The sequence below is a fragment of the Halichoerus grypus genome, chromosome 1 (assembly GCF_964656455.1).
Source record: "Halichoerus grypus chromosome 1, mHalGry1.hap1.1, whole genome shotgun sequence".
NCBI classification, from domain to species: domain Eukaryota; kingdom Metazoa; phylum Chordata; class Mammalia; order Carnivora; family Phocidae; genus Halichoerus; species Halichoerus grypus.
This window is the reverse complement of record NC_135712.1, coordinates 70105997-70132220: the sequence shown is the minus strand read 5'-3', so window position 1 is coordinate 70132220 and position 26224 is coordinate 70105997. Positions and strand designations below refer to the sequence as shown.

The following is a 26224-nucleotide window of genomic DNA, read 5'->3' as shown; positions in this document are numbered from 1 at the left end:
TGTTTTTAAATTTCAATTTCCTGTTGCTTGTTGTTAGTGTATATATAAACACAACTGATTTTTGTATATTGACCTTGAATCCTACCACCTGTTAAATGTATTCTAGTAGCTTTTTTTTAGCTTCCATTGGATTTTATACATAGACTGCCATGTCATTTGTAATAAAGACAGTTTTACTTCTTCCTTTCTGATCCTTATGCCTGATAATTATTTATTTTTCTTGTCTGATTGCACTGGCTATGTCCTCTGGTATAAGGTTGAATAGAAGATGAGATTACTTGTTCCTGATTTTCAGGGGAAGACATTCAGTCTCTCACCATTATGCATGATGTTAGCTGTAGGTTTTTCATATATGGTCTTTATCAGGTTGTGCTCCCTCTATTCCTATTTTGCTTTTGTCAAATGTTTTTTTCCTGTGACTGTAGGATTTTTTTTTTAGTTTGTTAATATGTTGAATTAACTGATTTGTTAAAACTGGTTTTCAAATGTTAAACCATCCTTGCATTCCGAGGACAAACTCCACTTGGTCATAGTATATTATTCTTTAACTGTATTGTTGGATTCTATTTGCTAAAGAATTTGTTAAGAATTTTGCATCTTTTTAAAAATCTTATTTAAATTCAATTAGCTAACATATAATGTATCATTAGTTTCAGATGTAAAGTTCAGTAATTCTTCAGTTGCCTATAATACCCAGTGCTCATTACATCATGTGCCCTCTTTAATGCCCATCACCCAGTTACTCCATCCCCCTCCCACCTCCCCTCCAGCAACCCTCAGTTTGTTTCCTATAGTTAAGAGTATATTTATGTTTATGAGGACAGTTTTCTTATACTGTCTATGGGATTCATATTATACTTCTTTATCTTATAGTCTGTCTTCAAGTATAAATATCTATATTTTTATTAGTAATAGTGTAAATAGATAATAGTATAAAAAACCTATATTTTTATTTCCTCTGTTTATGCTATTACTGTCAAAAATTACTCTTATACACGTTGTAAATCCACACTATACTGGTCTTATTTTTGTTTAAACAGTCAATTTATCTTTTAAAGTAATTAAATAATAAAAACATCTTAACTATTTACCCATGTCGTTGCTATTTCCAGTACTTCTTTTTTTTTCAAAAGATTTATTTATTATTTATTTGAGAGAGAGAGAGAGAAGGAGTGGGGGAGGGAGCAGAGGGAGCGGGAGAAGCAGACTCCCTGCTGAGCAGGGAGCCCGTTGTGGGGCTCAATCCCAAGACCTTGAGATCATGACCTGAGCTGAAGGCAGGCACTTAACTGACTGAGCCACCTAGGCACCCCTCTTTTTTTTTTTTTTTTTTTTTAGGATTTTATTTATTAGAGAGCGTGCATAAGTGGGAGGAGGGGCAGAGGGAGAGGGAGAAACAGACTACCCGCTGAGTGCAGAGCCTGACGCTGGGCTTGATCCCAGGACCCTGAGATCATGACCTGAGCCAAAAGGAGATGCTTAACCAACTGAGTCACCCAGGTTCCCCCTTTTCTTTTTTAAGATTTTATATATTTACTTAGAGAGAGAGAGAGAGAGAGAGAGAAAGCATGAGCAAGGGGAGGAGCTGGGGGGGGGGACAGGGCGAGGGAGGGGGAAAGAATCTCAAGCAGACTCTGTGTTGAGTGTGGAGCCTGACCTGGGACTTGATCTCACAACCCTGAGATCATGACCTGAACGGAAACCAAGAGTTGGATGCTCAACCGACTGAGCCACCTAGGCGCCCCTCCAGTGCTTCATTTCTTTGCATAGATCCATATCTATATGGTATTATTTTCCTTCTGTCTGAAGGACTTTATGGTAGTGCAGGTCTGCTGGTGTTAATTCTTTCAGCTTTTGTATGTTTAAAAAGTTTATTTAGTCCTTATTTTACTTTTTAAAAAAGATTTTATTTATTTGAGAGAGAGAGCGAGCGAGCGAGCATGAGCAGGGGGAAGGGCAGAGAGAGAAGCAGACTCCCTGCTGAGCAGAAAACCTGATGTGGGGCTTGATCCCAGGACCCTGGGATCATGACCTGAACCAAAGGCAGAGTCCTAACCAGCTGAGCCATCCAGGCATCCCTAGTCTTTTTTTTTTTTTTTAAGATATTTCCATTGGACTAGAATTCTAGGTCATTAGTTTATTCTTTCAGTACTTAAATAATGTTGTGCCACTGTCTTCTCATTTCCATTTCTGTATGAAATTTGCTGTCATCTTTTTTTTTTTTTTTTAAGTAAGCTCTATGCCCAATGTGGGGCTTGAACTCACGACCCTGAGATATCAAGAGTCACATGCTCCACCAACTGCGCCAGCCAGGCGCCCCCTCTGCTGTCATTGTTATCTTTGCCCTGTGTCTATAACCTATCTCCTTTGCCCTCCCTAGCTACACTTTAAGATTTTCTCTTTATAACTGATTTTGAACAATTTGATTATGAGGTGTGTTGGTATAGTTTTCCTCATGTGTCTTGTGCTTGGAGTTCATTGAACTTTTTGACTCTGCGGGCTTATAGTCTTTGTCAAATGTGGAAATATTTTGGCTATTAATTCTTCAAATATGTTTCTATTCGCAGCTCTTTCTCCTTTCCTCAGGGAACTCCAATGATGCAAATGTTAGGCCATTTGAAATTGTCCCACTGCTCACTGATGCTTTGTTTATTTAAAAAAGAATTTTATTTTTCCTCTCCACAGTTTCTATTACCGTGTCTTCACATTCACCAGGTTTTTTGTCTGCAGTGTCCAATCTGCCTTTAATTCCATTCAGTTTATTTTTTCGTCTCATGCAATGTAGTTATTTATTTATTTATTTGAGAGAGAGAGGGAGAGCACAGAGGGAGAATAAGAGGGAGAAGCAGACTCCCTGCTGAGTAGAGAGCCTGACGTGGGGCTCAGTCCCAGGACCCTGGGATCATGACCTGAGCCAAAGGCAGACGCTTAACCAGTTGAGCCACCCGGGCGCCCCTCATGCAATGTAGTAGTTTTTATTCTAGAAGTTCAATTATACTCTCTTTAGAAATATATTTTTAGGAGTGCCTGGGTAGCTCGGTCAGTTAAGCATTGGATTCTTGATCTTAACTCAGGTCTTGATGTGAAGGTCATGAGTTCAAGCCCTGTGTTGGGCTCCATGCTGGGTGTGGAGCCTACTTAAGAAAAAAAAAAAATTAAATAAATAAATATTTTAATAGTAGTATAGTTTTATAGTAATAATTTCTAAATGTTTAATTACTTTAATTTCCTTGTCTGCTAATTCTAACATTTGTGTCAGTTCTGGGTTGGTTTTGTTTAATTGCTTTATCTCCTCATTATGGATCATAGTTCCTGGCTTTTTTGCCTGCCTAATAATTTTTTGTTGGATGCCAGACAATATAAATTTTACCTGATTTGTTGCTGGGTACTTTTGTATTCCTGTAATTATTCTTGAGCTTTATTCTAGGAGCAGTGACTTGGAAACAGTTTCATTATCTTACATCTTGTTTTTAAGACTTGTTAGGTAGGACCAGAGCTACGCTCAATCTCGGGCTACTGATTCTCCTGCTGAGGCAAGACCCATCTGTGAATTCTACCCAATGCCTAGCTTTTCCAGTTTGGCTGGTGGAAACAGGCACTTTTCCCAGCCTAGTGAGTACCAGGCATTGTTACTTCTAGTTGTTTCGGGTAGTTATTTTCCCCAGCCTTGGGTAATTTCTGCACATTCATGTGATGATTAGTATTTAGCTAAATACTTAAGGGGGTCCCTTTACAGCCTTCTGTGCTACTCTCTTGTCTCTGATGCTCTGCTCTGTGAACTCTGGCCCCTTGAGACTCCCCAGACTCTCAGCTCCATCTCCTCAACTCATGGAGTCTTTTGGGATCTGACTCGTTCCCTTCTCTGTGCTGTAGCCTGAAAACTCAACCACAGGGCTGACCTCTTTTGTTATAGGTATCACTTTCTTTTGTTTCCTGATATCTGGTGTCTTCAAAACCATTTTGTATATTTTGTCCATTTTTTTCTTGCAGACAGGAGGGTGAATCTGAGCCTTGTTATTCCATCTTGGCCAAAGATGAGAATTTGAGTTTATTTCCCTCACTGCCACCCTTCCACCCTCCCCATTTTTCAGTCTGTCCACTCTTGAAGTATCTCATTTTTCCTTCAGTCTCCTGTCTGTGTTCACATTGTTACGGTGTAGTAAATTGTGATGACTTTTCCTTTCCTGCACACCTTTTTGTTCTCCCTGGAGTTGCTTTTGTTTGTTTGCTTAGGCTTCTATGCACCTTTCAATTAGCCAAATTCCAGTAGCTGTCTAAATTCCTCAAGATGTCAATTCCATTAGGTGTTCTATTGAATGGATCTTTTTGAAGAAGTCTCCGTCAGAGCCTGGTGCCCTGCAGCAGCATGGTCTGGTTGCTGTCTATCACAGATGCTTAGCTATCCTCCTGGGACCTCCTTTCAGCATCCTGGGCATCTCCTTCACTGCTTTTCTGTGTTGGATCATCTGTGTCCATGTCTTCCTCTTTGTTGGTTTACTGTCTGGTTTTGGTAGAGCCTGTCCTTTAGTACCTTCCTGAGAGGAGGGTATATGGGCAGGAGATTATTTGGAGACCTTGCCAGCCTGATACTCAATCAACTGAATATAAAGATCTAGGTTGGAAATTGCCTTCCTTTGGCATCTTGAGGATATTGCATTTAGGTTCTAGAGTTAACACTGAAGTCTAAAGTCACTCTACATCCTGTGTGGGACCTGTGTGGTACCCTCTCCCTTGCCCAGGAGTGTGTAGGATCTTCTCTTATCTCCAGTATTCTGGATACTGGATATTGGAGATATGGATACTGGATCCATATGGATATGGATCTGGATACTGGATACTGGATACTGGAGATACTCTTTATCTCCAGTATTCTGTTTCCTAATGATTTCCTAATTATGTAGCTCATTGTGGGTCTGTTTTCATCTTGCACTGTATGTCCAGTGAACCCTTTTAATTTGGAAACTTGTACTTCAGGTCTGGGAAGTTTTCTTGTTTTATTTTGGTCATTTCCCTCCTTCCCTGCTCTCCCCTGTACTACTTTTGTTTAGATGTTGGACCTTCTTATACTGATCATCTGGTTTTATTTCTTTCTCTCCTGTTTGCCATCTTTATGTCTTTTGCTCTTTATTGTGGAAGACCTGAACTTTATCCTCCATCCCTTCTATTGTAATTTTAGCTATTTTGATAGCAGTAAATGTCTATTGATATTTTATCCCATGTGTGGCATGCATGAGATAGACACAAAACTACTAAATTCAACTTTAGTAATAGGAACATTGGGAGAATGGATTAGGATTTTTGATTAGGGAAATATCCACATTTCACTAAAACAAACGAAAAACTCCTCCCTAAAAGGGCTTAACCTGAACGTTTTAAGGTCCAAAGTAAGAAAGATATTAGGAAGGTTAGGAGAAGTGTAAGAATCTAATCAGGAGAACATTCTCAGAATGAATTTCTTGGGAATTCAGTAGAATGATTTCTCCATCCACTGACATTAACGGGACTTACACAGAATTGAGAAGCATCATCGGTATAATAAGTCGTCCTATAAACTGATGCTCATGGCCATGGTGAAAAGGGCCTTCAGAAAGAGTGGTCAGTGTCAACGATGGGAGAGAATATGTGAGAACAGGACTGTTCTGGCTAAGTCAAATGATTGGCACAATTACAGGCTTTCTCCGGAGCAGTGGCTCTCAACTCCCCGTCTGGATTCATCTGAAGAGGCTTTAAGATATGATGCCTCAGTCTCACCTAGGCCAAGTTGATTAGAAGCTCCGTGGGTGGGGCTTCCACATGGACGCTCTGCTAGCTCCAAGTGATTTTAATGCCTAGCCAGTGCAAATAATAACTCCAGAAGACCCTTGCTTCCCAGAGTGTGGTCTACTGGACCAAAACATATGTCACTTAGGAGCTTGTTAGAAATGGAGAATCTTAGGTCCCACCCCATATCCATGGAATCTGAATCTGCATTAAAGTTTGAAGTCTGAAATTTTCTTCTCCTGCGTAGTCTGTTTCCTCTTGGTCACTTTTTCTTGTGTATTTTGCTCTCTCTCTTCCATGTTAGAGGCTTGCCTTGGTGTCTGGTAATTTTGTGTTGTCTGCTCTCAGCTAAGGGTGGGAAGCTACAGCACTGGATGGTCTTGTTGGTGGAGCTTCTTTGTGTGGTGACCTGGATGGACCATTTGTTGGGAACTCCTGGTGTTTGTATCTTTCTGTCTTCCTCGGCCTGGTCAGAGTCACCAGAAGAGACACTCTTGTCTCCTGCCGAGAGGTGGAAGCCTGGCTCCATGTTCCAGGAGCAAGTGGAGAAGGGGACCAGGATCTCACCATCTATGCGTACTTTCCTTGTTTGGGATGTAGCACACACATACCCCTCCCTCCCGCCGCTGCCCCTCATTCTCCACCAGGCCCACTGTGCCGGTCCAGACGTTCCATTACCCCTATAGGGAAATCTCTGCCCTTTGCAGGTTGGTAGAGGGACAGTCACCCAGTGGCTTTGTATGGGGGGAGGGGTATAGGTGGTCTTTCTGCTTCTTAAATAGCTTTTAAGTAATACTCTATATTTTTAGCATTTCCCTCTGCCACCTCTTCTTCTCGTAGAGGTTTTTGGAGCTTCCATTTCCCAGGCTGTTTGAGGATTCCGTGGGGTCAGTTAGGTGCTTCTCACCTTGGGGGTTGTGATTTTTCTCAGCTCTCCTACCCCTTGTCACTGGCCCAGCTGCTTTCCAGCTTCCACAGTTTTGCTGTGATCATTTCCTCTGCTGTTCTTCCCATCCTTAGGGACTTCTGCCATTCAAAAAATTTCTCTTAAATTTTTTTTTCTCTTTTTAAAATTGTAGTTTTGGTCAGGTTTCAGGAAGGAGTGGAATTATGTCTGTGTGCAGTCTGCTGTCTTTTCCTGGAACCTCTATCCTCTCTTTAAACTTCCTCACAGAATCCCTGAATTCATTCAGTATATATTTAATGATAGGACTCCAGCTCTGCCCTCTGTGGGCCCGCATCTCTGAGCCAAGAAATTCAGTGTGCAGTTGTATATGGGCTGAGTCCTGGCTTCCTCTCTTACTCTCTGCGTTACCCTGCTCACCTCTTCAAACCTCCGTTTTCTCATCTGTAAAACAGGGATAATGCAGGGTAGTAAGGGGAGGTTTGTAATGAGTCAATGAAGATAAAGCTTGGGCGACCCTCTCGGGTCCCCTCCCTCTTTGGGAGCTTTGTATTCTATCACTCAGTAAACTTTACTGTCTCTCAATAAACTGCTTTCCTGCCCACCAAAAAAAAAAAAAAAAGGATAAAGCTTTTTTTGTTTTTAAATTAATTAATAATTAGATCAAGATCATTAGATCTAATTAATAATTAGATCAAGACCTGAGCTGAGATCAAGAGTCAGGTGCTTAACCCACTGAGCCACCCAGGCGCCCCTAGATAAAGCTTTTAAAGAACCTGCACATAGGGGCACCTGGCTGGCTCAGTCGGTCGAGCCTGTTGACTCTTGATCTCAGGGTCTTGAGTTTGAGCCCCATATTGGGCATAGAGATTACTAAAAATAAACAGACAGACAAATTAATTAATTAAAAACCCCATTGCTTTCCATTAAAAAAACAAAAAAAGAACCTGTACATAGTGTCTTCTTGAAGACCCAGACCGTAACTTCTCCTTCCTGTTTCCCGGAAAGCCTAGCACAGGGTGAGCACATTGTAGGTACATAGTGAGTGACTGAGGAGAGGATTGGCGTGAGAGTTTTGGCCTGGTCTCTTCCTTCAGCAGCGGTGCGTCCTGGGAGACGTGGAGCCAAGGGCCTCAGCTGGATGTGAGAACACCGGGTCCTTCCTGTCTCTGCCTGTCTCCTAATTGCTGTGTCTCTTGATAAGGCAGGGTCTCCTCTCCTGGCCCCTTACCTTTACTCTACTCGTCCCTGACCTTGGTGTGTCTGCCCGTTTGTGGCTAGAAAAGAATCACCACCGCTCTGAACTGTTGATCTCGCCCAAGTCCAGATGATAGTCTGTAAGTGCGTTGGACCAGGCAAGTCCCTTCCCCTTTCAAGGTCTGGGTTTCCTTATTGCTAAAATGGAGAGGCAGGATATAGTGGGTGGGAAGTAGTCCCAGGTTCAGACCCTTCCTCTCCTGGGCCCTGTAGCCTGTCCTGCACTGGATGTTGCTAGCTCCTGGGGTTCTGGTTCTGGACGTGGTCCAGAGGGGATGAGCAGTCCCTCTTGCAGAGTGAATGTGACTCTACCAGTCACAGCTCTGGCTTCTTTCCTCACCCCACCTCCAGGGCTCAACAATAGGCCCCTTCAGCTCTAGGCTCTTGCTGAAGGGGTGGGGGTGGGGCGGGGCCTGAGCCAGCAGGCAGAGCACCAGCCCGGCAGCCCCTGCCCAGCCCTGGAAGAGCTCTGGGAGTGGCTGGCTGCCGGCAGCTGGACTGCCTCCTTCTTCCCTTCCCGGGAGTCACTGCATCAGTGGGTGCTGTGATGATGATGCCTGGGCCAGAGGATTGGCAAGAGGCAGCTCTCTGCAGAACCCTGCATCCCAGCCCTGGCACCAGGACGTGCCTGGTGTGCATGTGCACAAAGCCTGGACAGCTGCTGGAATTTATCCTCTGCCGCACACGAGTGGTGGTCTGTTGGTGGGAGGAAAGCTCCAGGAGTGTGTAGGGCTCTCGGGGTCCTGTCTCTGGGTGTCAAGGTTGGCGGGCCAGTCTTGAGCTGCTGGAGCACGAAACAGCTGCAGAATACTTCAACACCAAGTTGGTACGTGTGGGGAGGAGTTGAGTTCAGTGTGGTCTGTGCAGTGGGGTTTAGTCACATTCTTTCCTTTCTTCTCTGAAAGTCACACCTCCTTCTCTGCTGCAGTCCAAGATGAGGCATAGCAGGTCCCTGTATCTGATCTGGGTCCCTGCTTCTGTGCCCTGCCTTCCCAGCCTGTCACTCCCTCGTGCCGCCCCCCCCCCACCTTGGTGAGGCTGGGATGCCTGACACAGTGGACTTCCTTCCCATCAACGCTTCCATGTCGTGTACTCCAGCTCTCCCTGCAGAGTCTAGTGAGAATGCAGCCTTCTGCAGCAGGCCGGTTGCGGGCTCTCTCTCTGCCTGAGAGACTGGCCCTGTCGTCCCCGGTGCTGAACCGGCTTTGTGGGAGCAAAGCAGCTTATGGGTCTGGGACAGGAGTGGCTGTACTGAGATTGGCAGCCCCTCTCTCCACAAAGGTGCTTGCTTTTCTGGATTAGAAATACTGGGAGGGAGCAAAGCCAGGGCGGGCGGAGGCGGGGGAGGCAGTGAGGCTTAGTCCTGGTATCTGCTGGAAGTAAGGCAGCCCTCCTTTCTGCAGGGTCCATCTTACGGGTTTGAAGTCCCTTTCGGCAAACTCTCTTGACCAGGTACCTTGCCAGCTTCTGCATTCAAGGTGATAGATAAAGACAGATGGTTACTTTACAAGGTAGAAACCACAGTAGAGGTTTGTGTATAGAACTCCCTCAGTAGAATTATGTATTGATACAGATTGCAGATTGTTATAGGAATAGTGACCCGTTAAGGATCAGAGCACGATGGATATTAAAAATTTTTAAATTCATTTGGCTATTTTCCACATGTACCATACTATAGCTGACTCTTGCACAACGTTGGGGTTAGGGCTGCTGACCCCTCTCGCACAGTTGAAAATCTGCACATAACTTTTGACTCCCCAAAAACTTAACTACTGATAGCCTACTATTGACTGGAAAACTTAACCAATAACATCAGCAGTCAGTTAGCACATATTTTATATGTTATGTGTATTATATACTGTATTCTTACAACAAAGTAAGCTGGAGAAAAGAAAATGTTATTAAAAATCATAAGGAAGAGAAAATAACATTTCCAGTATCGTACTGTATTTATCGAAAAAAATCCACGTATAAGTGGATTTTATTCAAACCCATGTTGTCCAAGGGTTAACTATATTATGTGTTTATACCATTCCTGTTTTCAAATATTATTTTAACAATAACATGGAAGGAATGGTAAAAGTAACCATTTGGGGGTAGGAAATAGTTTACAGAGGAGATGACATGGGTCTTGAGGGATGTGTAGGAGTTCATCATGTAGACAAAGAGAAGGACCATCACAAAGAGAATAGCTCAGAGACATTTAAAGAAGGGAGTCGGGGCGCCTGGGTGGCTCAGTTGGTTAAGTGACTGCCTTCAGCTCAGGTCATGATCCTGGAGTCCCGGGATCGAGTCCCGCATCGGGCTCCCTGCTTGGCGGGGAGTCTGCTTCTCCCTCTGACCCTCCCCTCTCTCTTGTGCTCTCTCTCTCTCTCTCTCATATAAATAAATAAAAATCTTTAAAAAAAAATAAAGAAGGGAGTGTGTCTAGGGAAGGGCAAGTATCTTTTTTTTAATTTAAATTCAATTAATTAACTTATAGTGCATTATTAGTTTCAGAGGTAGAGGTCAGTGATTCATCAGTCTTACATAACACCTAGTGCTCATTATATCATGTGCCGTCCTTAATGTCCATCACCCAGTTACCCCATCCCTCCACCTCCCTCCCCTCCAGCAACCCTGTTTGTTTCCCATGATTAACAGTCTCTTGGGGTGCCTGGGTGGTTCAGTCGTTAAACGTCTGCCTTCGGCTCAGGTCATGATCCCAGGTTCTGGGACCAAGTCCCACATCAGGCTCCCTGCTTGGCGGGAATCCTGCTTCTCCCTCTCCCACTCCCCCTGCCTGTGTTCCTGCTCTCGCTATCTCTCTCTCTGTCAAATAAATAAATAAAATCTTTAAAATAATTTTTAAAAAGTCTCTTATGGTTTGTCTCCCTCTCTGATTTCATCTTGTTTTATTTTTTCCTCTCTTCCCCTATGATCCTCTGTTTTCTTTCTTAAATTCCACAAATCAGTGAGATCATAGGATAATTGTCTTTTTCGGATTGACTTACTTTGCTTAGCATAATACCCTTTAGTTCTATCCACATCGTTGTGAATGGCAAGATTACATTTTTTTGATGGCTGAGTAATATTCCATTGTATATATAATATATACATATTATATATATATGTGTGTGTGTATATGTGTGTGTGTGTGTATATATATATATATATATATATATATATATACATACCGCATCTTCCTTATCCATTCATCTGTCGATGAACATGTGGGCTCTTTCCATAGTTTGGCTATTGTGGACATTGCTGCTATAAACACTGGGGTGCAGATGCCCCTTCGGATCACTACATTTGTATCTTTAGTGTAGATACCTAGTAGTGCAGTTGCTGGGTCATAGCTCTGTTTTCAAGTTTTTGAGGAACCTCCGTACTGTTTTCCAGAGTGGTTGCACCAGCTTGCATTCCCACCAACAGTGTAGGAGGGTTCCCCTTTCTCCGCATCCCTGCCAACATCTCTCATTTCCTGACTTGTTAATTTTAGCCATTCTGACTGGTGTGAGGTGGTATCTCATTGTGGTTTTGATTTGTATTTCCCTGATGCCGAGTGATGTTGAGCATTTTTTCATGTGTCTGTTGGACATTTGTATGTCTTCTTTGGAGAAATGTCTGTTCATGTCTTCTGCCCATTTCTTGATTGGATTATTTGTTCTTTGGGCTTTAAGTTTGGTAGGTTCTTTATAAATTTTGGATACTAGCCCTTCATCTGATATGTCATTTGCAAATATCTTCCCCCCATTCAGTAGGTTGTCTCTTGGTTTTGTTGACTGTTTCCTTTGCTGTGCAAAAACTTTTTATCCTGATGAAGTCTCAATAGTTCATTTTTGCCTTTGTTTCCCTTGCCTTTGGCGATGTGTCTAGGAAGAAGTTGCTGCGGCCGAGGTCACAAAGGTTGCTGCCTGTGTTCTCCTCTAGGATTTTGATGGATTCCTGTCTCACATTTAGGTCTTTCGTGCATTTTAAGTCTATTTTTATGTGTGGTATAAGGAAATGTTCCAGTTTAATTCTTCTGCATGTGGCTGTCCAATTTTCCCAACACCATTTGTTGAAGAGACTGTCTTTTTTCCATTGGATATTCTTTCCTGCTTTGTCAAAGATTAGTTGACCATAGAGTTGAGGCTCCATTTCTGGGCTCTCTATTCTTTTTTTTTTTTTTAATTTTTTTATTGTTATGTTAATCCCCATACATTACATCATTAGTTTTAGATATAGTGTTCCATGATTCATTGTTTGTGCATAACACCCAGTGCTCCATGCAGAACGTGCCCTCCTCAATACCCATCACCAGGCTAACCCATCCTCCCAACCCCCTCCCCTCTAGAACCCTCAGTTTGTTTTTCAGAGTCCATCATCTCTCATGGTTCTTCTCCCCCTCCAATTCCCCCCCTACATTCTTCCCCTCCTGCTACATTCTTCTTCTTTTTTTCTTTCTTAACATATATTGCATTATTTGTTTCAGAGGTACAGATCTGAGATTCAACAGTCCTGCACAATTCACAGCGCTTACCAGAGCACATACCCTCCCCAGTGTCCATCACCCCGTCACCCCATCCCTCCCACCCCACCCCCCACTCCAGCAACCCTCAGTTTGTTTCCTGAGATTAAGAATTCCTCATATCAGTGAGGTCATATGATACACGTCTTTCTCTGTTTGACTTATTTCGCTCAGCATAATACCCTCCAGTTCCATCCACGTCGTTGCAAATGGCAAGATCTCATTCCTTTTGATGGCTGCATAATATTCCATTGTATATATATACCACATCTTCTTTATCCATTCATCTGTTGATGGACATCTTGGCTCTTTCCACAGTTTGGCTATTGTGGACATTGCTGCTATAAACATCGGGGTGCACGTAGCCTTTCGGGTCCCTACTTTTGTATCTTTGGGGTAAATACCCAGTAGTGCAATTGCTGGATCATATGGTAGCTCTATTTTCAACTTTTTGAGGAACCTCCATACTGTTTTCCAGAGTGGCTGCACCAGCTTGCATTCCCACCAACAGTGTAGGAGGGTTCCCCTTTCTCCGCATCCCCGCCAACATCTGTCATTTCCTGACTTGTTAATTTTAGCCATTCTGACTGGTGTGAGGTGGTATCTCATTGAGGTTTTGATTTGGATTTCCCTGATGCCGAGCGATATTGAACACTTTTTCATGTGTCTGTTGGCCATTTGGATGTCTTCTTTGGAGAAATGTCTGTTCATGTCTTCTGCCCATTTCTTGATTGGATTCTTTGTTCTTTTGGTGTTGAGTTTGATGAGTTCTTTATAGATTTTGGATACTAGCCCTTTATCTGATATGTCATTTGCAAATATCTTCTCCCATTCTGTCAGTTGTCTTTTGGTTTTGTTGACTGTTTCCTTTGCTTTGCAAAAGCTTTTTATCTTGATGAAGTCCCAATAGTTCATTTTTGCCCTTGCTTCCCTTGCCTTTGGCGATGTTTCTAGGAAGAAGTTGCTGCGGCTGAGGTCGAAGAGGTTGCTGCCTGTGTTCTCCTTTAGGATTTGGATGGACTCCTGTCTCACATTGAGGTCTTTCAACCATTTGGAGTCTATTTTTGTGTGTGGTGTAAGGAAATGGTCCAGTTTCATTCTTCTGCATGTGGCTGTCCAATTTTCCCAACACCATTTGTTGAAGAGACTGTCTTTTTTCCATTGGACATTCTTTCCTGCTTTGTCGAAGATTAGTTGACCATAGAGTTGAGGGTCCATTTCTGGGCTCTCTATTCTGTTCCATTGATCTATGTGTCTGTTTTTGTGCCAGGACCATACTGTCTTGATGATGACAGCTTTGTAATAGAGCTGGAAGCCGGAATTGTGATGCCACCAGCTTTGGTTTTCTTTTTTAACATTCCTTTAGCTATTTGGGCTCTTTTTTGATTCCATACAAATCTTAGAATTTTTTGTTCTAGCTCTGTGAAAAAAGTTGATGGTATTTTGATAAGGATTGCATTGAATGTTAAGATTGCTCTAGGTAGCATAGACATTTTAACAATATTTGTTCTTCCAATCCATGAGCATGGAACGTTTTTCCAGTTCTTTGTGTCTTCCTCAATTTCCTTCATGAGTGTTCTATAGTTTTCTGAGTACAGATCCTTTGCCTAAACCTGGTTAGGTTTATTCCTAGGTATCTTATACTTTTGGGTGCAGTTGTAAGTGGGATTGACTCTTTAATTTCTCTTTCTTCTGTCTCATAATTAGTGTATAGAAATGCAACTCATTTCTGTGCATGGATTTTATATCGGGAAGGGCATATATCTGATTTGGTTGGAACATGGAGACATTTGAAGAAAATGATAAGGTATGGAGGTGGACAAAGAGGCAAGGAGTAGATCCGGAAGGGCCTTGTATTTGGCTTACTGAGGAGTTACAGAAGGATATAAACAGGGGAGGGACTTCAGATGACAATAATAGCAATAGGCAGCTATGTGCCAGGTGCTGTGCTAAGTGTCCTATTCATTATCTCATTGAATCTGCACTCTACGAAGGAGGTGCTGTTTACTCCCATTTTACAGATGAGGAAATTGAGTCTTAGAGGTTAAGTCATTTGCCCAAAAGTTGCCCAACTAGAAAGTGACAGAGCCAAGATTTCAGCTCAGGTCTGTCTGATTCTTGATCCCATTGGTATTGATCAGAGGAATAAAAAGGAGGCAGAAACAAGATTTTGTGGCCTGCCTAGTGGGGAAGGTAGGCAGTTACGGTTGGGGTGGGGGTGAGGTTTCTAGCCTGGGTGGCCAGTGTTGGCTTGTCATATTTTCAGTCAGGATATAGGGGCATGTGTTAGCTAGCTTTAAGGGGGTGCTCATGAGCTGAGTTTGGATATACAGAATTTGTGGTACCTATGCATCCTCCTGGTGGAACTGCCCTGGAACTGTCTGGAAACGTGGGCCTAGAGCTTCAGGGGGTTAGAAATGGAGACAGAGCACGTGGTAATTGCAGCCCCGGGGGAGGAGAGGAAGTGACACCCAGAGAGCAGAGCATGCACTGAGAGGAGAAGGAAGGGCTAGTTCAGAAGCCTTTGGGAAATGTCAGCAGTTAAGGAGAAGGGTGAAGAGGCTCCAGGGCTGGACTTGGGGCCTGGGGGCCCAGCACCACTAAGCCAGTATGCCTTGGCTTTGCCTCTCCTCAGAACTGCAGCTTGCCAAGCTCTCCTGGGAGGGGCTGGGCCCCCGCGTCCTGGAGATGGAGAGGGTGTGGACAGCCATGGTGTGTGTCTGAATCACCCCCTCTCTCCGTTGGCCCCAGGCCAGCCTCCTCCCCAGACCAGTGTGATGTCAGACCTGGGCTGACCTGAAGGTGTGGGGTTGCCTGGTGCAGTTCCCTCTGGGATGAGGTCCCAAGGGGAGCCAGCCTGGCTTTGGTCCAGAAGCTTGGGGCCTACGTACAGAGGGGTGAGTTGAGGCTGACTAGGCTTGGTGGGGCTGGCATGTGGAAGCAAGATAATCCTCTGACTGGGAGAGGAACTATAAGTCCCCCTCCTCTTCCCCAATATATTGTTTTCCCTCCAGGTCTTAAGAAGGAGGGCAGGGGTGGGAGAGGGCTGGCTTGGAGGTGAGGTTGGCATATATTCCCAAGAATACGGTAGATTGTTTTGGAAAAATCTCTTGGCCGGAAATTACATGTCATGTCTGCTCCTCAGTGTGGATTTGTCACTTCACTGATGCTGCTGGAGAGGCTGGGGGAAGGGAGTGGACAGCAGAGGCGAGCTGGTTCCTGGCCACTCCCAGCTCCCTTTAGAGATAAGAGGGCAGGTTATAGACCGGAGGGGTATACATGTAGGGTGGATTCCCCAAATCCTAGAGGCAGTTTGGATCATGCGGATATCTTATAGCAGAATGCCATTAGGAAGCAGGGGAGTTATGGATGGAGGAGGTAAGGAGAAAGCAGGAAGGAGGAATGATTTGGATCAGATCCTTCATCCAGCGATGGGCCTGGCATTTTCAGCCTTTTTTTCTCTAACTTTGGGTCAGTACAGCCTCCTGACTTTGGGTTCTTACAGCCTCCCACAAACCTAGTTTCTGTTAGAGCTGTGGTAAGATGCCCAGGAACTTCTGCCTGGAATAGATCCCCTGCCTGGCAGGGTCATCCCCCACCCCAGCATGCTTCAAGGCAGAGAAGGAGCTTGTGAGGAGAGTGAGCCTTGTAGGAACTCATCTAGTATCCTCCTGGGGTCTCTTTCCTCAGTTTTGAGGTTGAGTTTGTTGAGGGTGGGCGGAAGGGGGGGGCAGGTATCTCAGCATCTCCCTCCTCCTCTGCCCCAACCCCGGAAGGGGAGGGTTCCCTGAGCTCAGCCCTAAATACCTGGTACTAAGGAGTCAGTGGATGCTTCAGATGCCGGCAGAATGAGAGGGTGTGCGTGGGGCACCTTGGGGCCCTCAGGGCTGGCGGGAGAGGAGGAGCCTCTGCAGTGGGACTTCCTCTGCTAGCACTGACCTCACCCCAGTGCTGGGTGGCAGAGCCCTGTGTGGGCACGTGTTGGAGCACCTTCTCCCACGGGGAGTGTGGGCACTCGAGGCACCCTTCTGAGGCCAGAGGTCAGCCCCAGCCCTGTGCCCTGCCCTGAGCTCCCAGGCACACAGCCTGTGCAGTCCTGCGGGGGCGGGGGTGGGGGGGCAGGCAGGGAGATGTCAAGGCCGGGCTGGGAGGAGGCGTGGGGCTGGGGCGGGCTGTGGTCTCGCTCCGGGTGCTGGAGGCGTGGCTTCCACGGCTGGGCAGGTTCGCGGGCGCTGAGGGAGTGGAGTGCGGAGTGGAGCGGCAGGGAGCCCGGCAGGTGGGCGCATGCTTGGAGCCTGGTGGTGTGGAAGCCGGGCAGGTGGAGGGATAGGCATCAGGCCCCAAGGAGGGGAGGGGTCTCAGGTCAAGTCAGGATGGGGCTCCTCTTATGTGAGCTTCTTGGATGGACCTCCTTATGGAATAGGGGGCTCCTTTATGAATCCCCAGGACCTAATTGGTGGCGGTGGAGCTCTGGGGTCCTGGAGGTGGCCCAGGGGCTGAGGGGAGCTGTGGCCCTGCGGTCATTGGAGGTGGGGCCGCGCTGCGGCACCTGGCTCTCTCCGGGGGTCAGCCGGTGGTGGTGGTGCTGCTGCGGAGAGGCGGCGGCGAGGCGGCGGCTCCTTGGAATGGAGGCTGGGGACCGGGTTGGGGGAGGGGCCGGCCGCGGGCCCGGCGCAGGAGACCGCAGGAGACCGCGACCATCCGGGCTGGGCTGGGGCTCTGGCCGGCCAGCCAGTGGCGGATGAGAGGCTGTGGGCGGGTGTGCGGGGGGGCCATGGACCGGCCTCCCCCGCTGAGGCGCCCCTCCTTCTGGAGGATGCTGGAGGCCCGGCCCCTCAGGACGCAGGGCAGTGACGCTGCCGCTGCCGGTACCGCCGGAGGGGCGGGGGCTGCGGGAGGGCTCTGCTCCCCTCCCTGGCACAAACGCCGGGAGTTTGGGTGCCATGGGGGAGAGATCTGCATATCAGCGCCTGGCTGGGGGTGAGGAGGGACAGCAGGTAATGGGAGAAGCCTGGGGGTTAGCCAGGTACCCGGGTCCTAGACCCCATCATCTGCCAATGAGCTGAGGGCCCAGCCCTGCTCCGCAGCAGCCTCTCAGGAGTGAGGGGTGTCTGTGCTTCTGGGCCCCAGGACAGATCCTGGGGGGGCTGAGAGGCTGGGTGAAGAGGTATTTGTGTGTGTATGCGATGGGTGAGGGGCAAGTCAGTGGTGGTGAATTACTGATGCTGCCACCTGCCTCAGTGTCTCTGGGTTCTCTGGGACCCAATTAAATGGCCTTTTGGGCTTTTCTTCAACTCTCCATGGGAGCCCCCAGGAGCAGTGCCTGCCAGGATTTGGGTGTAGTCTTTTATGGGCACTGAGTCCTTGTTCCCTGGACATTACTGCTTACTTTCCGAATATGCATATCAAGCTAAATGTCCTTGTTTGCTTTAGAAAAGATGATCACTGTATTCATGGGGCCGCTTCCCTTCTTGGAGATCAAGCACTTTCTCTCTTGGTCGGCAGAGGGCGGTAGCTGACAGGACAAAGGGGGACAGAATAGGTGGAGGGTGTTTTCCAGGGCTAGGAGAAGGGGTCCAAGAACTGGCCTGAGCTCTGACCTCTGACCATGCTTTGCTTTTCCGCACAGCCTTTTCCAGCTGGATTGCTGAACAAGCTGCTGAGGCTTGTTCTTACCCGACATCTAAGGGAAGAGTTAGGCATGGGGTTCTGATAGATTTGGGGCACATCTTTTGGGGGTAGCTAGAATTTTTACTTTGGCCATTCTGATCCAGCAGCCCCTATCTTACAGTAGAGGGAGTAATTTTGCTTAAATTGTTCCCTAAAGTCAGGTCCCCGGGACTCCTTCAGAGTGGTGCCTGGTGGGAAGTAGGCAGTAGGCTTCTCTGAGCCATGGGCATTGTCTGCCAGGTTTTGAGAAAAGTCATTTCCAGTGTGACCTCATCCTGACTTCATCTTGTCCATTAGCTCTGACCCCAGCCTCAGACTGGTGATTCACTGGACCAAGGGGAGGCTGTACCTGGCTGGCTCCACAAGCTTTGGGTGGTGGGTGACACAGCGCTGGGTAAGAGGGACTGAGTGCTGGGAGTGTCCACCAATACCCACACCCCCTACCTACCTTCTTGTCCCCCCATCCCCCTCCGCCATGGGGTCAGAGCAGGAAATGGCTGACCTTTCAGGTAACCTTCCTGCGAGGAAGGTCTAGTACTAAGAGAGGTCCTGGAAAGAGAGCCTAAGATGCTAACTCCCCAAAACTGTCACCCAGCTGCCTGCCCCATCAGCCGGCTGGGGTTCCCAGAGCCAGTAGCCAGCTGGATAGGGACAAGAGAGCAGTGTACAAGAAGTGGGCTCCCTGGGCATGGCTGCTGGAGGGGTGGGGGGGTTGCTGAGGGAGACTGCGAGGACTTCCTGCAGCTGTCAGGTGTGTCTGGGGGCTGTAGTGAGGGGGGGTGTAAGGGCAGCTGGCACTCTTGAGGGGGGGTAGAGGGATCATTTGTCAGCTGCAGGAACATGGGGGGCCTATGGGGGCTTGATGGAGTGTCTCCAGTTCCTTTTAGCTGAGGCTGTTGTCTGTGCGTGGGGGTGCTATACAAGAAACGTCCTATAGTCTGGAATCCTTGCTCTGGGGTGGGGGCATCCCAGCAGGGTCTAGGGACATATTTGTTTATTTTGAGGGGGTTTTGGATCTTAGCCAGCTGGTCTGGGGGAGGAGGCACCCTGGATGTTGTGGGCAGTGCAAGGCAACCCCAGGGGAGGGGGTGGAGATTCCTCACCCCCACAGCCCCCCCTCGCTCTTGGCTGGACTGCCCCACTCTGGCAGGCTGCCGGCCTCCTATTTCCGTCGGGCACCAGGGTAACAGGGCCACATTAGGGCCTGAGCCAGGAGACGCCCAGCCAAGGCTTGGACTTGGTGATGGGGGAGGGTCTCTGAAGGGTCTGCCTACAGGGCCCAGGAATGACTGTCCGGGGCCCAAGCCCCCAACTCAGGCGGTGTTCTAGCCCCCACAGCCCCAGACAAGCCCATGTGGGAGCCTGTAGCCCCTCTTTGTGCATTACTGCTTGATTCACATAGCCCCCACCCTAAAATCCCAGGAGTTGTCTGCAACTATGGGGGCTGGGGTGGAAGCCAGAGACAGGGGGCCTTGTGTATGGGGAGGCAGGGGGGCCAGCGCGGGTGGCTGGGAGGAAGAGTCCCCCCATTCCCGCCACCCTCTTGGCAGTGATTCAGAAAGGTCCTTTTTCAGCCAGTGTCAGAGCTGCTCAGCTGGGGAGGGAGGGAGGAGGGAGGGAGGGCGGTCAGGCGGGGGAGCCCGGGAGTAGGGCTGAGCTGTGACCACTGCACTGAAGAGAAGTCAGAGAAACAGGACAGAGGACCTGGGCTGCAGCCGGGAAAAGAGCTAACCCGCTCCTGCCAGACTAGCCAGCTGTGGAAACAGCTGTGCAGCCGAGAAAGGGGGCCCACCCTGTTCTTTCTGCCCCATTTCCCACCCCTGGTGTGGGATTTGGGGGACTCCTGGGCCAGACCTGTGGTCAGCTTCCATCCTGGGCAGAACCTTGAATTCAGGAGCTAAAGCCCCTGCTCCCCCTACTTATTGGGCCAGAGCCCCAGTGACCTGGTCAGGGGGTGCAGCTCCGTGGAGATGCCGGCGGCTCGTCGCTTCCCTGGCCTAGAGCTCTCCTTCCCTCTCCTGGCCAGACTACGGCGACGCCTCTACACAGTGAGTGAGGGCTGGGGGTGTGGGTAGGACTGACCGGGGACTGGGTCAGCACCCCCCCCCAGGCCCCCAGAGCCAGCAGTTCACTGAGGGGCAGAGTACAGGACTGGCAATGGCTGAGCGCTTGATAGGGGTTCTGGGCTCGGGGCCTCTCCCCTCGGCTGCTGCATTCTGGTTGGTGAGTGTGTTAGGAGAATGTACGCAGGAAGCGTGCGCGCCAGGAGAGCCCCACGCCAGGCGTCAGACACAGGTGTGGGACTGCGGGTGTGCTGGGGGCCAGGCACACCCACAACTGGAGAGTGTGAGCGGGGTGGGGGAGAAGCCGGGCCAGTGCCCTCCCTGTGCTCCACAGACAAAGAAACTTGCTGTGGAAGGGGCAGTTAGCGGAGGGGAGGGGGCTTGTCCTGGCTCACCCGGGGCCAGGCGGTAGAGACAAGCCTGAGACCCTGATTGCTTGCTTCTCACTGGGATCCCGGTGTTCTTCCAGTTCCCTGCACACCCCTCCGCAGAGCAAGCCTGTTCCTGGGGCTGGAGAGCGGGGAGGGGAGTGTCCAGCTGAGCAGGGAGATCTGTTCGCTGTTGTCTTGGGGAAAAGAAACAGGCCAGACTGTGCTTTCTGAGCAGCTTCAGGGGAAGGGCTCTGTGTCTCCCCGAGTCCTGAGCACCCGGTGCATGGCTTTGAGCTGCTCTGAGGAGCCGCTGCCTCCAGAGCTGGGTGGGAGTGGGGAGCCTGGAGCCCTGAGACTTGGAGACTGGTCAAGAAGAGGAGGGGGTCTGTGGACTGCTTTTGCCCCGCTGGCAGGCACATCTTAGGGCATGCAGGGGGTGCGGTCTCTTTGCCCCAGGGACAGGGCCGTGATGATGGAAGTCCTGGCCGGCCCTGCATGGCCAGGCTGCCGAGAGCTCCGGCCTGGGCCGGTGATTTTCACAGTGCGCCCTTGGGGCCGCCTTCTGGAAAGCAGCAGTGTCCTGCCCTCTTATGTCCACACTGCCTTGTGCGGAGCAGATAGTTTTGTTGAGGATAAGTGAGTTAATACAGCCAGATGCTTAGAACCATGCCTGGCATATAGTAAGTATCAAGTGTTAGAGTTATTTTTATTGTTCTTCTTAAATAAAATTAATAGAAATACGTCCTTTTTACCGTGTGTGTGTATAGTCAGTCCACATGATGTCACCTGTAGTATGAAGGGGAAGTGAAAGGAAAGTGAGGATGACATTTCAGGTACTCTGATATGTCAGGACGTTCTGACATGAAGTAGTCAGTGTGGAGCCCTCCAGCAGAACCACCGTGGGGGCAGTGCCTGCACGTGCTGACTGACAGGGGAGTTTGGAAATCATAAAGGTGGGTTGCCTTCCGTGACGTTTTTCGGACTAGCAAACAGCTTTTGGGAAGTTCTGAACAAAACAAAGGCCAGTTTTCCCTCAGTGTACGTATTAGTTCCATTCTAGGAGGGTTCAGTGTGTATCTAGACTGCAAAATACTTTTTTGTTCATATGTAAGATGGAATTCAGTTCTAGGGTCAGGTGGTTGTAAACCAATTTTTCACCTGCATGAACTAAGTTGTGTGGGATTTGGGACAGTGGGTGAGATTGCTCTGTACATTACAGGATAACTTGTGTTCTTGTCTCCCAGCCACTCACTAAATGCCACTCGAGGTCCCCCAACATGATGACAACCAAGAATGTCCCCTAGGGGGCCGTACAGCCCTCGTGAGAACCGTCTGGGTAAAGGGTCACAGCTTGAAATTTGGAAACCCCCCCTGTAGCCCAGCTGCCTTGGTGGAGGAGCCAGGGTTTGAACTGAGGGCCTCCCACTCCCGTGTGTCACTCTTTGTACTGTCCTGAGCTGCCTGGGAAGGTCTGAAGTCCTGGCACTGGCCGCCGGGAGCTGTCGGGGCAGGAGGCGCATGCTAGGCCTGAGCTGCGAGAGTCTGCTTCTCTGAGTGCGCACTGTGATGAGAGCTGGGGGCCGAGACCGCCTCTGACTTGTTGGGGGGGCGTTGAGGGGTCGCAGGCCTCTTCCCTCTTGTGGGTCTTCTTTGGTGGGGGACTGAATGCGTGTCAGCCCTCAGCTCTGAGGTGTCTGACTTGGACAAGGATGGGTTCGGGTCCAGCGGGTCAGGCTGCTTCGTTTCAGGGGTGCCCCTGTGTCCTCTTTCTCTGGGCCACAGAGAGTGTAGGTCAGAGGTCGCTCACTGGTGGCCCATTGGCTGATGATAGCCTGCACTTGTGTTTTGCTTGGCCAGCACAGAACGTGTGTGTGTGTGTGTGTGTGTGTGTGTGTGTGTGTGTATTTCAAACTTGAATTGGTTGACATAATTAAAAAAGTCAGGAGAATGTTAAGTGAAAACAAGGAACAGAATGGTGTGCTTGATGGGTGAATGTTTGTGTGGGGGAAAAACAGTCTGGAAGGCTATGTAGAAGTCCTTTATGGCAGCTGGCTCTGGGGATGGGGGGCTAGGGGGCTCTGCAATAGGGCAGGGAATGAGACTTCATGGCTCCTGTGTGCCTTTTGAATATTTTATCATGTGCATATATTACCTTTTCGAAAAGAATTTTAATGGCGAGATTTCACATCTAGATTCAGATTTCCAGTATTTCTTGAAAAAATTGAAAGCTTTAACAACACTGGGCAGCGGTCTGCGGTGACAGCTGGTTGAGGGAGCTAAGCAAGGCTGCCTCTTTGAGCCAGCATCTAAAAGCCCACCCCAGGGGCGCCTGGCTGGCTCAGTCGTTAAGCGTCTGTCTTGGGCTCAGGTCATGGGATCGAGCCCCGCATCGGGCTCCCTGCTTGGCGGGAAGCCTGCTTCTCCCTCTCCCTCTGCCTGCTGCTCCCCCTGCTTGTGTGTGCTCTCTCAGTCAAATAAATAAATAAAGTCTTTAAAAAAAAATAAAAGCCCACCCCAGCCTCTGCGCCCCTTTTGTCTTCCACTCGTGTGGTCCTGACAGCACTCGAGCGGTCTCCTGTGGGATGGTCTTTGGATCTGGGGGGAGAGGCTCTGGTGATGTCAGGTATTGGGTGGAACTTCGAGCTCATCTGGTCCACAGTGCTTTCTCTGGAGTCCATCAGGTCTGGGGAACCTATGGATGGGTCTCAAGGGACCCTGCACCACCACCCCCCAACTAAAAATATATATCTGTTTTAAGTAGGTGCCACACCGGCATGGAGCCCAGTGTGGGGCTCGAACGCACAACCCTAAGGTCAAGACCTGAGCTGAGATCAAGAATTGGACACTTAACCAACTGAGCCACCCCGGTGCCCCTAAAAATGTTTTATTTTTAAGTAATATTTACACCCAGTGTGGGGCTCCAACTCACAACCCTGATCAAGAGTCACATGTTCTACGGACTGAGCCAGCCTGCTACTCCTCCCCAATTTTTTAATGAAAACTTTATGAGTAAGAATGTGTCTGTTTTCCTGGAGACACAGTCGGTAGTTTCCGTGGTTCTCAAAGGGTTTGTGGCTCTGAGAACAGAGAGGTTGATCTCCGGTCACTACAAAGTTTGGGCTTAAGACCCCGACGCCAGGGCTTGGGCTGTATTGCAACTGTCCCAGTTCCATCCTTGTTGCTGCTGGGAAGAGGGGCACAGTGGGTACAGGGCATTCTGTACAGTTTTGGGGAGCAACAAGGTGATTCGAGCCCTTCGTTGAAGCAGCGTAGTAGGATGTAGGTGAGCCCAGGGCACTCAGGGCGGGCTCGCCTGCTACCTCCCTGCACGCCTCGGTCCCTGAGCCGTTCTTCCCTCCCCACAGAGGCTGGGGGGCAGCAGCATGCAGCCGGAGGAGGGCACGGGCTGGCTGCTGGAGCTGCTGTCCGAGGTGCAGCTGCAACAGTACTTCCTGCGGCTCCGCGATGACCTCAACGTGACCCGCCTGTCCCACTTTGAGTATGTCAAGAATGAGGACCTGGAGAAGATTGGCATGGGCCGGCCCGGTAGGTGGGGCCATTGGCCTTGCCGGTTGCTTCCCCACTGACCATATACCTCCTCTGTCATCAGGACTGCCAACTGCATGGAAGAGCCCTCCCCCTTATTCCATCGGGTGGGAGGACGCGGCCTGCCCAGGAGCCCCCAGGGTGGGGTAGGGGGCATCAGTAGATGCCGCACGCCGTGAGCGCAGGAGGACAGTTGGCAGTCGGAAAGGTGACCTGGAGTTGGAGGAGAATGAAGTCTTCTAGCTCTGGATACTCAGGATTAAACACACACCCCTTTTGGCTTGTTCAGACATTTGGAGGATGCATTTCCTCCATCTCCTCCTCTGCTGTAATTGTGGCATTGAGTCGGCCCGGTTCACCATTCTGAATGCCAGGGTCAGTGTCCAGAGAGCCCCTTATGAACACGAGAAGATAAAAACCCGCAGAGGGTTTGCTAATTTTCTCTTAATCTGTCTCTGTCTCACAAAGATCTGCTGTAAACTGAGCTCCTTCTGTCTCTTTCCCGTGCACCAAGATCTGCTGTATCAGCTGAACTCATTTTTTTTCTATGTATTTATCCTAAAAGTACTGATTGTAACATCTAGAAGCCATGGTATTCCTTGTAGAGCATTAGGAACTTACTAGTACATTCAACTTAAAATAGCTAAATAATAACATGCTAAATTAGACATTGACATATGCTAGTTTTGGCTTGGATAGTTGGTATCTGATGTCAGGAACATAAAAAAATTTTATGGGAGGAAAAAACTCAAAATTGGGCAAATTCTACCCATTACCTTGATTTTTTTTTTTTTTCTTGAGAGTTGGAAAAAGACCACTGCTGTTCAATTTTGGTGGTTAAACACCTCCATCTAGTTCAAGAACCACTGCCTAGACGTGGAGTGCCGTCTGGTTAACTGTGGCCCCTGGTTGGTTGGAATGGTCTGTTTCCTTGGTGTCATTGTGCTGGGCAGTACCTCGCAGTGGACCCACCCCAGGGTGACCAAGGAAGCATGCAGGCGGGCAGCTTCTCTGGGGGATGTGAGCTACCTTAACATTTGAACCCCTCCCTTCCCCACAGGCCAGCGGCGGTTATGGGAGGCGGTGAAGAGGAGAAAGGCCATGTGCAAACGCAAGTCTTGGATGAGCAAGGTGCGTGGACGAGGTGCAAGATGGGGTGGGCAGCCTCGCAGGCCTCCCTGTGATGTCAGTCCTGGGAAACTCCCCCATTCCCAGGCAGGTGTAATCTGTACCTGGTCCAGACCTCCCTCCTCCAGGGTCTTCCTGGGCAGGGTGCTTGTAGAACTGCCTGGCTAAGTGTCTCATCCCCACCAGAGATGGCACGTGAGTAGCCTGTGCACCGCGGTGGCTTCCCATCCCCTCCCGCTGTGCAGTCGTGCTGGGCGTGGAACAGGCGCTCGCTGACAGGTGCGCCGTAACCTGAGCCCTTGCTCTGACTGTTGGGGCCAGTGTCCAGGGCAGAGTGGTGGGGACTGTCTGGACCCGGGACATCTTTGCCTCGCTCCCCTCCTCCCCCACCCTCCCTAGTCTGCAGGGGGTTTCTCTGGTCATCTGGCCCTGCTCACAGCTTCCTTCCCCACAGCCTGCCCCCCTTCTCCCTTTGCCCTAATTTAGGCCTGTGAGTGGTGAGTCCCTGTTCTGACTCAGTGGAACTTTGCCCATTGTCTGGAAGACAATGCGAGAGGAAGTGAACCAGCCAGGGCCTTCCCTCCCTGCTTCTGGCCTCAGGGCTGGGCGGGGGGTGAGGGGGGTGGGCAGGGCAGAACAGCTGGACCAGGATTGGGCAGCAGAGATTTCCTGGCTCTGGTCTGGCCAAGGGGCTGTCTCTTGGGAGCCTGTGGCCTTTTCTGGGGACACTGTCCTGGTCCCTTGCCCAGGTTTTAGGGAAGGATGGGTTTGTTGGGCGGATGAAGGCAGGAGGGAAGAGCTGTGCAGCGCGCCAGGATTCAGGGGTCGTGGACCCACCACATAGGAGGTCTTCAGGTCGGTCGGTGAACCTCTCCAGACCTGAGGCCTGTCTTCAGCAAGAGTGCTGGTGGCACTTGTCCAGCTCACCTCACCGGGTGGTGGAGAAGGTCCCTTGAGATAAAGGCTGTGAAGGGCCTTGTTAGCTGAGCGCTGCTTGCAAACATAAGGGAGTTTAGTTACTGGGAGGAAA

The 26224-nt window shown here is 49.1% G+C and overlaps 1 protein-coding gene across 19 annotated transcripts in view; it reads left to right on the top strand.

Moving 5' to 3' along the window:
* The window catches only part of TNK2 (tyrosine kinase non receptor 2), a 47238-nt gene that overhangs the window by 4730 nt on the left and 16284 nt on the right, over positions 1-26224 (top strand). For 5 of the 19 annotated variants that reach the window (XM_036072024.2, XM_078067254.1, XM_078067236.1 and 2 more), the window contains exons 1-3: positions 17345-17413; positions 23886-24066; positions 25127-25197. In XM_036072024.2, coding sequence (XP_035927917.1) covers positions 17360-17413; positions 23886-24066; positions 25127-25197 — 306 coding nt within the window. In that variant the 5' untranslated portion in view covers positions 17345-17359. Of the gene's footprint in view, positions 1-15645; positions 15795-16324; positions 16457-16615; positions 16693-17344; positions 17414-19749; positions 20135-23885; positions 24067-25126; positions 25198-26224 lie in introns of those variants that run through there. The other 14 variants (XM_036072096.2, XM_036072046.2, XM_036072077.2 and 11 more) reach the window with 7 other exon arrangements.